Source organism: Etheostoma cragini, chromosome 12 (assembly GCF_013103735.1).
Source record: "Etheostoma cragini isolate CJK2018 chromosome 12, CSU_Ecrag_1.0, whole genome shotgun sequence".
In the NCBI taxonomy this organism is placed as follows: Eukaryota; Metazoa; Chordata; class Actinopteri; order Perciformes; family Percidae; genus Etheostoma; species Etheostoma cragini.
In genome coordinates, this window is record NC_048418.1 from 22,951,241 (window position 1) to 22,962,393 (window position 11,153).

The 11,153-nt window shown below is 41.3% G+C and overlaps 1 protein-coding gene and 3 non-coding genes across 4 annotated transcripts in view; 1 reads left to right on the forward strand and 3 right to left on the reverse strand.

Moving 5' to 3' along the window:
- LOC117954136 (contactin-associated protein-like 4) overlaps positions 1-11,153 on the forward strand; it is a 147,611-nt gene that overhangs the window by 123,795 nt on the left and 12,663 nt on the right. Inside the window, exons 18-19 of the mRNA XM_034887672.1 lie at positions 7,261-7,500; positions 9,137-9,364. Of these exons, the coding sequence (XP_034743563.1) occupies positions 7,261-7,500; positions 9,137-9,364 (468 nt within the window). The remainder of the gene's footprint in view (positions 1-7,260; positions 7,501-9,136; positions 9,365-11,153) is intronic.
- Positions 3,795-3,877, reverse strand: trnal-caa. Its single transcript has one exon. It is a non-coding gene; the product is annotated as a tRNA-Leu (tRNA).
- trnal-caa lies at positions 5,057-5,139 on the reverse strand. Its single transcript has one exon. It is a non-coding gene; the product is annotated as a tRNA-Leu (tRNA).
- trnal-uaa lies at positions 6,913-6,995 on the reverse strand. The gene has a single exon. It is a non-coding gene; the product is annotated as a tRNA-Leu (tRNA).

The window sequence follows — 11,153 nt, forward strand, 5'->3', positions numbered from 1 at the left end:
TTATTGTTTGGGCATTTTTAGTGTCCATTTTGATAGGACAGCAGAAGACATGAAAGGGGAGAAAGACATGCAGGTCAGAGTCAAACCTGGACCCGCTGCGTTGAGGCGTAACCCTCTATATATATGGGCGCATGCTCCACCAACTGAGCTATCTGGGTACCCACAGATGTGGTCTTTTCCAGTGTGCAGAAATTCTCTTCTTTATTCTCTCTTTAATTCTCTTCTGCGTGTTGAGGCTGTGCTGCCAGACATGTGGTCAATTGTCACACAGCTTGTGTTGGATTTCTTCTTTCTATGTTTTGCTTTCCAAGCTTGAGGTCAAGGCATGCACATGCATCACCTTTGATGATTATTTTGACACTGATTGTTTTCCACTTTCGCATATTCCAATGTGCTTTAGCACATGCTTTGCAGGTTTCATGCTGAGACACGAGCCGTTGTGCTCTTTGATATGAGGTCTTGAGGGTCTTAACTTAGAGGTAGAGTTTATCTGTTTGGATTCTTTGATGTTATCTTTGATCTCCGCCGTTACACTCTGTAAGTGTATCTTGTAAGCAGTAGTCTCCATTTGACGTGCAGAGTGTAATCCATGTTGGAGCTGAGGAACAACATGAAGAGTATTTAAAACCCTCACCTCTCTGATATCATCCCTGTTGGAGAGTTTGTTTTCCAATGACCTTTCCTTTCCCCGGTTGTGTTGCTTTGATCATGAATGGTGGTCCTCAGGGATCTATTTCCGGTCCCTTGTCCCTTGCCATGTTAACCTTTAGCAATGTGAAAGGTTTCCCTTGTTGTTGATACAAAGTTGCAAAGGAGGAGTGTTTTTTGGGTGTCTGTGAGTAAAAGTCCCTAGAGCTACCTGGAACAACCAAACTACACACGCCAACCGTATTGATGCCCAGAAGTACTCATGGACGAGAGTCTCTTGCTCGTACGACATTTCAACATTAATGGCATTCTTCTCGGCTGAGCTGTAACGTGAGCAAGCTCAGGTGAGGTAGCAGTATAAGTTAGCTATAAACACAAGCTAGCAATGTCAGACCAAGAGGGACTTCTGCACGATGATACGGTAATCAGGTTTGATAGAAAGAAACTAGTTGGGCAAGTTTGTAGATTATCTTGAGTAACCTTATCTTGATTTCTGGAAAAAGACATTGCAGATGAGTTTTTTCCAACGTAATAATTCCGTGATAATAGAGAGAAGGCAGATATCCCTACGGCCAATATCTCCCAACACTGGGCAACTCACAGCAAACTATTTTGATTGATTAATAGATAAATAGCAGGTAAGAGGGAAAATATGTAGTTTTGATTTGGGGGTAAACTGTCCCTACAAAACCAATGTAGCAGAATTTCCAGGACTTTGACAAGATTTTTAGAGGGACTAAGTTTTGCGGAATCTCAGCCCAGGCTCTTCTTCACACAGGATTTATTGGAAAGATTAGTGAAAGTCTACATTGACATTAGTGACCTTATGTTTCAAGTAGTAATGTCATGCTTCAAAGTGTGGTGACTTGCGGATGACAGTTTCAGATGGTTGCTATTCACAATTTAATTATGTTTTAATTACATAACAAGCTGAATCATTACATGGCTTGGTTGAATTTGAATGCAGAATGTGGTCTGCTAAGTATAACACATCGTTGCCATGGACGCAGTCTGGTTAATTTAGAGGAAAGCTATCAATCAATCCGCTGAAAGAAGTCCAGATAATTAATCAGCAAGTGCCGTCAAAACATGGACACGCTTAGCTAGCAACATTGCAACGTGTTTAACGTTAACTTACAGGTGTGTCAAAATGCAGCGGCTGTCCCAAAAGGACATAAACGTCAACATAAATATTCCCAAAGAAGTCGGAACGGAAACAGAAATGTTCAGTTTAATGTGAATTAGACCAGCTGATAGCCCGCTAGCTAATGTTCGGTCAGTTTCTGCAGTGATTAAAACAGCTGCCGGGTTATTTGTCCACCACGGCAGAACCCCCGTTGTTGCATTAAACAGCTACAGAGCTTACATTGCTATGTATGCAGGATTCCAACAGACTATTTTCTTTAGCGGAAGCAATAGAATCGTATTTAAATCAATAATCTCCCATTTCAAATAAATATTTTGTGTCAAATCGTTGATTTTATTTGGTAAGTAGCCATGTAATGAGCGGGATGATGTAGAGCGAGGCTGTTATAGCGAATACAACCCCTTCAGGCTGATTCAAGACCTGATCACCCTGTCACGGTTATAATTAATATAACAACCGCCTCGCTCTACATTATCCCTTACTTATTATACAGAAAAATAGGTGTTACAGCTGGGTTACACTTATGGCACTGATTCATATAAAAAAGGCATTTACTGTACAAAAGTGCGAGCATACTCAAGGAAGGTTATATTAGTGTGTATATAAACATTGTAATTTCCCTTTCAGGATTAATAAAGTATAAATGATCATTATTAGTATTATTAGAATTATGTTTGTGTAGTCAGTGTGTCACTCCTATGATTGGTTATTTCCAATTCCAAGCAGGTCCATTTGTCATTACTGTATTCTAGCCATTACAGTTTCCTGTATAAATTACTCTTTATTGTGTCGTGTCAGAGGAAATGTTGATGCAAGTTTCATATCCTTTGTTGCTCCTGGTTCAATAATTCATAGCATCTAATTAAGAGCAGAGAGTGGAGGCCTGGAGGAGAGTCCAGCGGAGCTCAGTGATATATTGGTGTGAAAGCTGCTGCTGAACAATAAGAAGTTGTCAGCTTCAAACTCTAAAAGCAAAGATCTGTGTGCTCTGAACACAATAAGAGTTTCGATCTGTGATCTTTGCAGAAATAGAAGGTTGTATGTGAACAATAGATGTTGCATCTCAGTCAGAATGTACAATGTTGAACATGCAGAGTGATCTTGTGTAGCTGAAACATTCAACAACAAGGTGAGCATGCTGTTTTGCTGCTTGTCCTGTTAGATAGGCAATCAGCCACTGTTCCAGTGTGCAGCCAGCGTGGCATTAGAAAGACGGACAGCTGATGAAACTTCTGTCCCCGATTCAGTTTGGCACCTACAGCTTGTTGCCTCATTGCCGTTTCATCGTTGTGTCATTTCATGAGAAGAGTGTTGACAGTTCAGAGCTTCTGGGGGAGCGGAGGCGAAGTGTGGATCTGCAGAACATGACAGGAGGAGGAGAAATATAAAACTAGAGAGAAAGATGAAATACAGACTTGGACACATGGAGGAATGTGAGATGGGCTGGGATAAGGAGTGTGATGGTGTGTTAAAGTTGATCCTTGGCTAAAGACAGGAATATTTGTCACATGTTTGGTGGGTGCGCTGGTTTTGGCACATCAGCTGGAGGTCTAAAGTGTAATGCTAATATTTATATCACAACTATGTTGTTACATATGTTGTTGTATATCACAACAAAATGTGCATGAGTAGATGGCTGTTGAAACGGGAACGGTTGTATCTTGGCAAAAGTTATTATCGACATACGTGAAACTTGAAATGTGTGGTCTATATGTGATATTGAAATGCACTGAATTGACTGATACCTGGAGTTGTCCATGTGAACTCAATGTAACATATGAGGAAACAGTCTAACTCATACCAAGAGTGGGATTTGAACCAACAAGGACAACTGCAGATGTTAAAACATCAAAGTGTTGGTAAGGGGTTATTTTTTCCCCCACACAATTCCCGTCAAGACTAAATCTAATGTGCAACAACCGAGCAGAACTGTCAGTGGAAACAAAGAAGTCAGTCTGAACTAAGCATAAGACACCATCCTTCACTACCATCTAACTCATACCAGGAGTGGGATTTGAACCCACGAGGACAGTTGTCCATTGCATCTTGAGTGCAACGCCTTAACCACTCGGCCACCCTGGTGTTTTATGCTCTGACGGCAAAAACCAAGTGTTCTTACCTGGCACACTAGATACTGATTACTCCATAAAGCGCATTGGACTTAAATTGGTTAGAGCCCTTGAGCACATTTTTGACAGCCTCACTATATATGAAAACCCACATAAACACAGTTTTACAGCGATTTGACCCATAACACATTATCTTTTACATTACGAAACATTACGAACAATTTAATTCGCTGATTTGCCATCAACAAAGAGCAGAACTGTCACTTGAAACGCAGCAGCCAGTCTGAACTAAGAGAAAGACACTATTCTCTGCAATTTATGAAGAAACAATCTATCTAAAACCAGGAGGAGGATTTGAACCCAAAAGGACATCTGTCCATTGCATCTTGAGTGCAACACCTTAACCACTCGGGCCTTAGCTTCGCTATTTCCAATCACTCATTGGTGAGCCTCACGCTCTCACTGCTGGGCCATTTTTTTGTTCTGGATTCAAACTGATTGGCTCCCAGGCACCTTCCTCTTTCGAGAAGATTGATTGCGAAGTTACAGTATGTATATAGTAGAGTGGGAGGAAAAAGTTTATATGTATTTTTAACTAATGATTCACCAAAGTATTTTCTGATTAGATTGCACTGTACCTTGGAGGGCAACTACATCATATCTGTTTCCAGCTGTGTAACTTGGTGATATTAGCTTGGCACTAAATGGCAAAACAAAACGTTGCGACCTGACACACTAGATAAATTGGCACCCACATAAACACCTGGGAGGTTTGCAGGTCTATACAGCGATTTGGCCCATACCTGTAAGCCTGTGTACCCTAATGCATGGGAGGCATCAATTTAACACAGTTGTTCTGATCTTGTTACCTGACACACTGGTTACTGATTACTCCTTAAAGAGCATCCAATCGCAATACACATCAAATTGGTACCCATGTATTGTGAAAGAAAGGATTCCGGACACAAGTATACTGTCCCGGCCATAGTATTTAAATATAATAATAAATGTAAAAACATCTTAGTGTTTGTAAGGGGTGATTTTTCCCCCCACACAACTCATTTCAAGTCCCAATCTAACGTGATGATTGGCCGTCAACACTGAACAGAAATGTCACTCGAAACACAGTAGTCAGTCTGAACTAAACATAAGACATTAGTCTTCTCAAATTATGTGAAAACAGTCCAAAATATACCAGGAGTGGGATTTGAACCCACGAGGACAACTGTCCATTGCATCTTGAGTGCAACGCCTTAACCACTCGGCCATCCTGGTGTTGTAATCGTATATGGCAAAATACAAAATGGTAACGGGCACACTAGATTCTGATTAATTCAAAAAGAGAATGGCCATGGCCTAGATGACCCTAATTGGGTTTAGCCCTTGAGCACATTTTTGACGGCCTCAATATGTACAAAAACTCACCCACATAAACACCTGGAAGGTTTGCAGGTCTGTACAGCGATTTGGCCCAATCCTGTAGGTGGGCTCCATAGCGCCCCCCAATTAACTTGGACGTAGTTGTTTGGGTTTCTGTTGCACGAAACCAGAATAAGGGATTAAGCAGGGATATTCAAGTTATCCTGGATGAATTTAGCCTTGACTTGGTTGCATGAAATCAGGCTGAATTGAACCCAGCCAAGTAACCGTGGAGATTAATTCATTGCGGCTAGCCTGGTTCAGAGCAGGCTAACAGCCAGGCTAAAATTAATCCTGGAGTCTCATGTGTTAAATCAGCTGCTGCTCTGATCCACTTCCATTGTCTTTGGCATGTGTTCTGCTGTATTTTTATTAACATGCATTATTTGTCACTATTGTTAAGAGTCTGATTGAAACCCTACTGTACCAGTGGTTTAGATGGTCAGAAATGGTTGCACTGGCACGCAGATGCGAAGTGGCAATCAGGATAGTCTGGACTTTTCACGATGGGCCGGTAGTCTGTTGAAGCTGCCTGGTGTGTGGATGCTGCCTGCGGGCAGTGATGTGCGTCGCGTCAGTGTCCAATCTCTCTGTAAAAGTAGAGATGAGCAGCACAGCTTCCGTGGTCTCAGCTTCAGGTTTATACAGGACGCACTATGGAGATTAAGTGGGAAAATGCAGCTATATCCCAGATGACATTAATGGCAGACCGGTCAGAGACCAATACATTCATGATTTCATATTCTTGTTGCTTGTCCTTCTCTATTAAAGGACAGTTTGTGTTACACCTTAATATGTTGGCCTAATGTTTTTTTTATTATAGCTTACATTCGTTTCATAACGTTCTCAATTACTTTCACATCCCTGCACCCATAACGTGGCCTAAATACGTTTGTAGTGTAGTTTACATTCATCACCCCGGGAACACCACAATGCTTCTTAATCTTTTAATTTTGGTGCGGTCACTTGTCAGAGGCATAAAAAAACATGAGTATTGTTTTACATATGTGCTCACAGCGTGTATTGAAGTCACTTACTTATTTTTCTAGTTTTTGTCCCTTTGTGATTGTTCTGTATGGATATTAATTGTACAAATACATTTAGAATTGCACATAGCTTATAGAGATTTGTGCATATGGTTGTAAAGCATGTTCTCACATTGTGAATAAGGGTTTGAAATTAAGCCTAGAGTCCTTAGGGTCCATTTCCCAAGAAACATGAATTCCCTCTGCTCCCTTTTAGTGGCCAATTAGGCTAAATAATAATACACTGTATTTATATTGCGCTTTATGTGGTAGGCTACTCAAAGACGCTTTACTCTAATACCAGCACATTTATCACATAAAAACAGAAACATGAAACTATCATATTTAAAGAAATTAAAACACAGTGTAGCCTACAACTTTGTAAAAAAATGTGGAATGACTAGTAGACTAAGTACATATTTTTACCGCTGTCAGTCGGTCCGCTAGTCTGTTTCATAACAGCCGTATTTCACTTTTTTGCATATTCTTCCCCTCCTAGAAGCTGCTGCTCATTGGGTGAAACATATACCGTCAATCAAGTGGTCTATTTAAGAAAGCCGTGAACGTGCAGCTATCTGCAGTCTAACCCTAACCCTAACCCTTTTACCAGAAATGGGGTTTGAACCCACAAGGGCTTTAGCCCATTGGATCTTAAGTCCAACACCTTAACCACTGGGCCATCCTGGTGGTGATCCAATGGGAAAAATGGTAGAGATAACATATACCTTAGATGGCAACTACATCATATCTCTTTACAGCAGGTATACCTTAGGTTTGAGAAGGGGGGGGGAACACAAATCAAGGGGTCTGGGGGGTCCTTTACCAGAAACTGTTTTTGGTCAAATCTGCTGGATTTTATGGTTCCACTTAGAATACATCTATGCATGGAGTGGGCTTTGAAAAAAAATCTCTTTCTAAAATAAAGTGTAATGCACTGTTTAAATGTTTTCAGGAGGAACAGCGTCCAGGCAGAAGGGATTTCGGGGATGTATTCGCTCCCTGCAGCTGAACGGCGTCACCCTGGACCTGGAGGAGAGGGCCAAGATCACACCCGGGGTTCGAGCCGGCTGCCCGGGTCACTGCAGCAGCTACGGCTCGCTCTGCCAGAACCAGGGCCGCTGTGTGGAGAGAGCCAACGGCTTCCACTGTGACTGCAGCCTGTCAGCATACACCGGGGTCTTCTGCCATACAGGTACACACACACACATATGAAGACACTTAAGTAAAGTTTTTCTATGGCTGGTGAAGTTAGTGACTGAGATAAATAGCTCTGACATATTATCACCCCTTAAAGTTGTTATGGCTAACAGACAGCGGTTGTCAATTCACACATTCAAAGGACAGAGAGCAACATTAGCAATTTTTTTGGAGTTGTGTTTGTGTCCACCTGATGAATGTAAATTTACTTCAATATTAAATTTATCAAAACAGATTCATTTGCATGCTGGTATGAATTCAAATACCATGAAAGAATTGTATTAAACTGCCACTTTTTTGGTTAATTTTCTTCAAACACTACTGTTGCTATGCTACTTCCACTGCTGTAACACTCATCCAATGTCATAGGAAGTGGCAAATGTTTAATATACCAACTCATAATATGCAAGCCCATATCTGCACACTGTAGTCTACTTACATCTCTGGCATGATGTTTTGTCCACCCCCTTTGTGCTAAGCCCCAAACTAATGTGGTACTAATTTGCTAATTGGTCAAATACACCAAGCAGAACTGGTCCCTGGGTGCTCAGCTGGGGCCGAGCCACAGCGGCCTTAAGGGTAAGGCATTGGCCTCCTTAACCAGGGATTGTTGGTTTGATTTCCATCTGGAGTGAGGATATTACAGGAAGAACACTTATCTTGAGTTTGATTGTCACAACACCAAGGCTGGGGTTTTACTGCATAGAGGAATTTTTGGTGCCCCCCAAAGAGGTTTTAGCCAGCCCCAAAGGAAAATCACCAGCACAAATTAACAAATTGTCAGAAATAACAGGAAAATACAGTGATTTAAGGTAACACAGGCACATTCCCTTTACTGTAAATGACCACACTTACTGTCGAGCGTAGTTGTCCCGCACAGGCCAATTCCAAGTGAGAAAAATCCTGCAAGGCCAACAGACATTATAAAAGAAATTGTGTGCGCATCCCACCTTCTGGCAGGTGCAGGACAAATGAAAAATACAAAAGTGAAGAAATGTAATGTCCGCAACACTGCTTTATACTCTTAACATTTCATACAAAAGGCAACGTTTTGACCCTACTGGATCTTCTTCAGGTAAAAAGCAAAAAGAGACCCAGTAGGGTTGAAATGTTGATGTTGTTTTACATTTTGGGAGCATATGGTGATATATATACAGTATATATGCTGCCTATCTACCTATCTATCTATCTATCTATCTATCTATCTATCTATCTATCTATCTATCTATCTATCTATCTATCTATCTATCTATCTATCTGTCTGTCTAGCTATCTATCTAGCCATCTACCTAGGCTATCTATATATCTACTGTGTGTATTTATCTATAATTTACGCTTTCTACTGCTCAACACTCATCTCTCTATACGCTCTCTCTCTCTCGGGCATTCTTCTTTTGATCTTTGGTACGTGATGTAATGCAATGCATTGTGGGGGAAAGGAGAATTATGGCAAACCGCTGTAAAATAGTACCTACTTTTTTGTATTATGTTCCATTTTGTGATACCCAACAACATCAAATACAATGGATAACAGTTTAAATTATATTATTAACAACAAGCAAATTGCACAAATTTGCTGGAAAATCAACCCTGCAACACAGACTTCAAAGTCCACATACGTCTTCCCGCAGAGGTGTCGGCCAGCTTCAAGTCGGAGACGTCCGTCAGCTACACCTTCAAGGAGAACCCGTACGAGTTGAGAAGGAACGGCAGCTCTCCGCCGTCCTCCATCTACTCCGACGTGACGCCGAGAGGAGAGAACGTCTCGCTGAGCTTCAGGACCAATCAGAGTCCGGCTCTGCTGCTCTACGTCGGCTCCTACCACAGAGAGTACCTGGCCCTGCTCGTCAACAAGCACGGTGAGGAGGCTTTTATTTTGAAAAGGCTAGATGGTGTTCTTCCAAGTATTGTGGGGGATGACCAAGAAAGGCCCTTACGGCACGTTCTTAATGTACTGTACTGCTAAAAATTAGAAAAAGACATGGATAAGGCCTTTGATAGTGTTGAGTGGACTTATATCTTTAACATTATGTATACATATTATTATAGTATGATTTGGTTTTGGAAATACCTTCCATAATTGGATCAAAATATTGCATGCCCCCGCAAATACAGGGGATTACATTTCACAACAGAGATCATAGAGGAGGCTTTTATTTTGAAAGAGTTTGTTCTTGTGGCCGATGCTCAAGCTTGAGGGGGAGCGTCTTGTTTTGATTTAAATCTTCTTCCTTGTTAACGGCCTCCTCCCCTCTTTCTTTCTCCCTTGTGGGTTTCATTTATTTGAATTCTTTTTTCACAAGAGTATTCATAGCTTGGGATAAGATGTTTCTTTCTTCTCTTCATCCACAAGTTTCTTGCTCCTTCCTTTATCTTTAATCCAATGTTCCTCAAATCTTATTTTAACTCTAATTAGTCCCCTTTTGTTTTCCCTCATTTCCTTTTGTTGTTCTCTACTATTGTTTTTATCCACATTTTTCAAACCTCTGAGAGTGTATTGAAGAAAGTTTCTTTCCGGCTCTTTGTCTTCCTCCCTGAACTTTTTTTCAATTACTTTTCTCTGTTCGTATCTCTTCCCAGCTTCTCATCTCACCTCTCCTCCCCTCCTCCTCTGCCTCCTTTCATTTTACCCTGACATCATCCTCTCCTCCTGTCCTTCTTCCTCCTCCTCTGCTGTGCTCTGCAGCTTTACCAGATCAGGAAGTGTCAGATCTTTCCTCTCCCTGGATTCACCCCGTCAGCCTCTGCTGCCTTTTAATCCGTCCAGCGGGGCTGGCTATTATGTTTTTGGTCTCAGGCTGAAGAAAACGTGTTCCCTGGTCTCATCACTGAGACCTGATGAGTGATGCTTGGGGAATAAAAGTTCTGTGGGCTGCTAATGGGTGGGACGTCAGTGTTCTGCTGAATAAACCAGCAAAAAAACAGGTTTCAATAAACTTGTGTGTAAAATGATCATGTTGTGAATTTTAGGAGCACTTTGAAATTACATTTTCATCACCCAGGAGTCACAATATTGGCACTTTGCTGCCAGATTAGATGTAAATGGATTCTTTCTGATGTTAATGAGTCACAAAAAACAGATGGACAGCAAGGGCATTAAAGGTTTTCATGCTGACAGTGGAGTCTTCAGGTAAATGCACTTAAACTGAAGTTTCCAATTAAAATCCCTAAGAGCTTTCTCTTGTTTGCCTTGTTTCCCCCCCACCCTTCCCCTTAACACACACTCCCAAAACAGTGAATGCGGGAGACAGGAGGAGAAGCTCTGGCTGTCTGGCACTGGTCTGGTCTTGGTCTTGACCCGTCAAAGTCTTGGTCTTGACTTGGTCTCTAATCACTCTTGGTCTCAGTTTAGGTGGCCTTGACTACTGGTGCATGCTGTAAAAATACATTTTTGAAGGACAAACTTTGACTTGTTGTGCCTCTCTTTAGTTCAATCTTCATTCAGCGTTCTGAATGTTAGGAGAATCAATTGCATTTAATTAGATTAGCTGTGTTATTGATAGGTAATTAGTCTATATCCTATTCCTAGAAATCTTAATTAATAGAGCAACCGCTTCTTTAAAGGTCCCCTGACATGGTGCTTTTTGGATGCTTTTATAAAGACCTTAGTGGTCCCCTAATACTGTATCTGAAGTCTCTTTTATATAG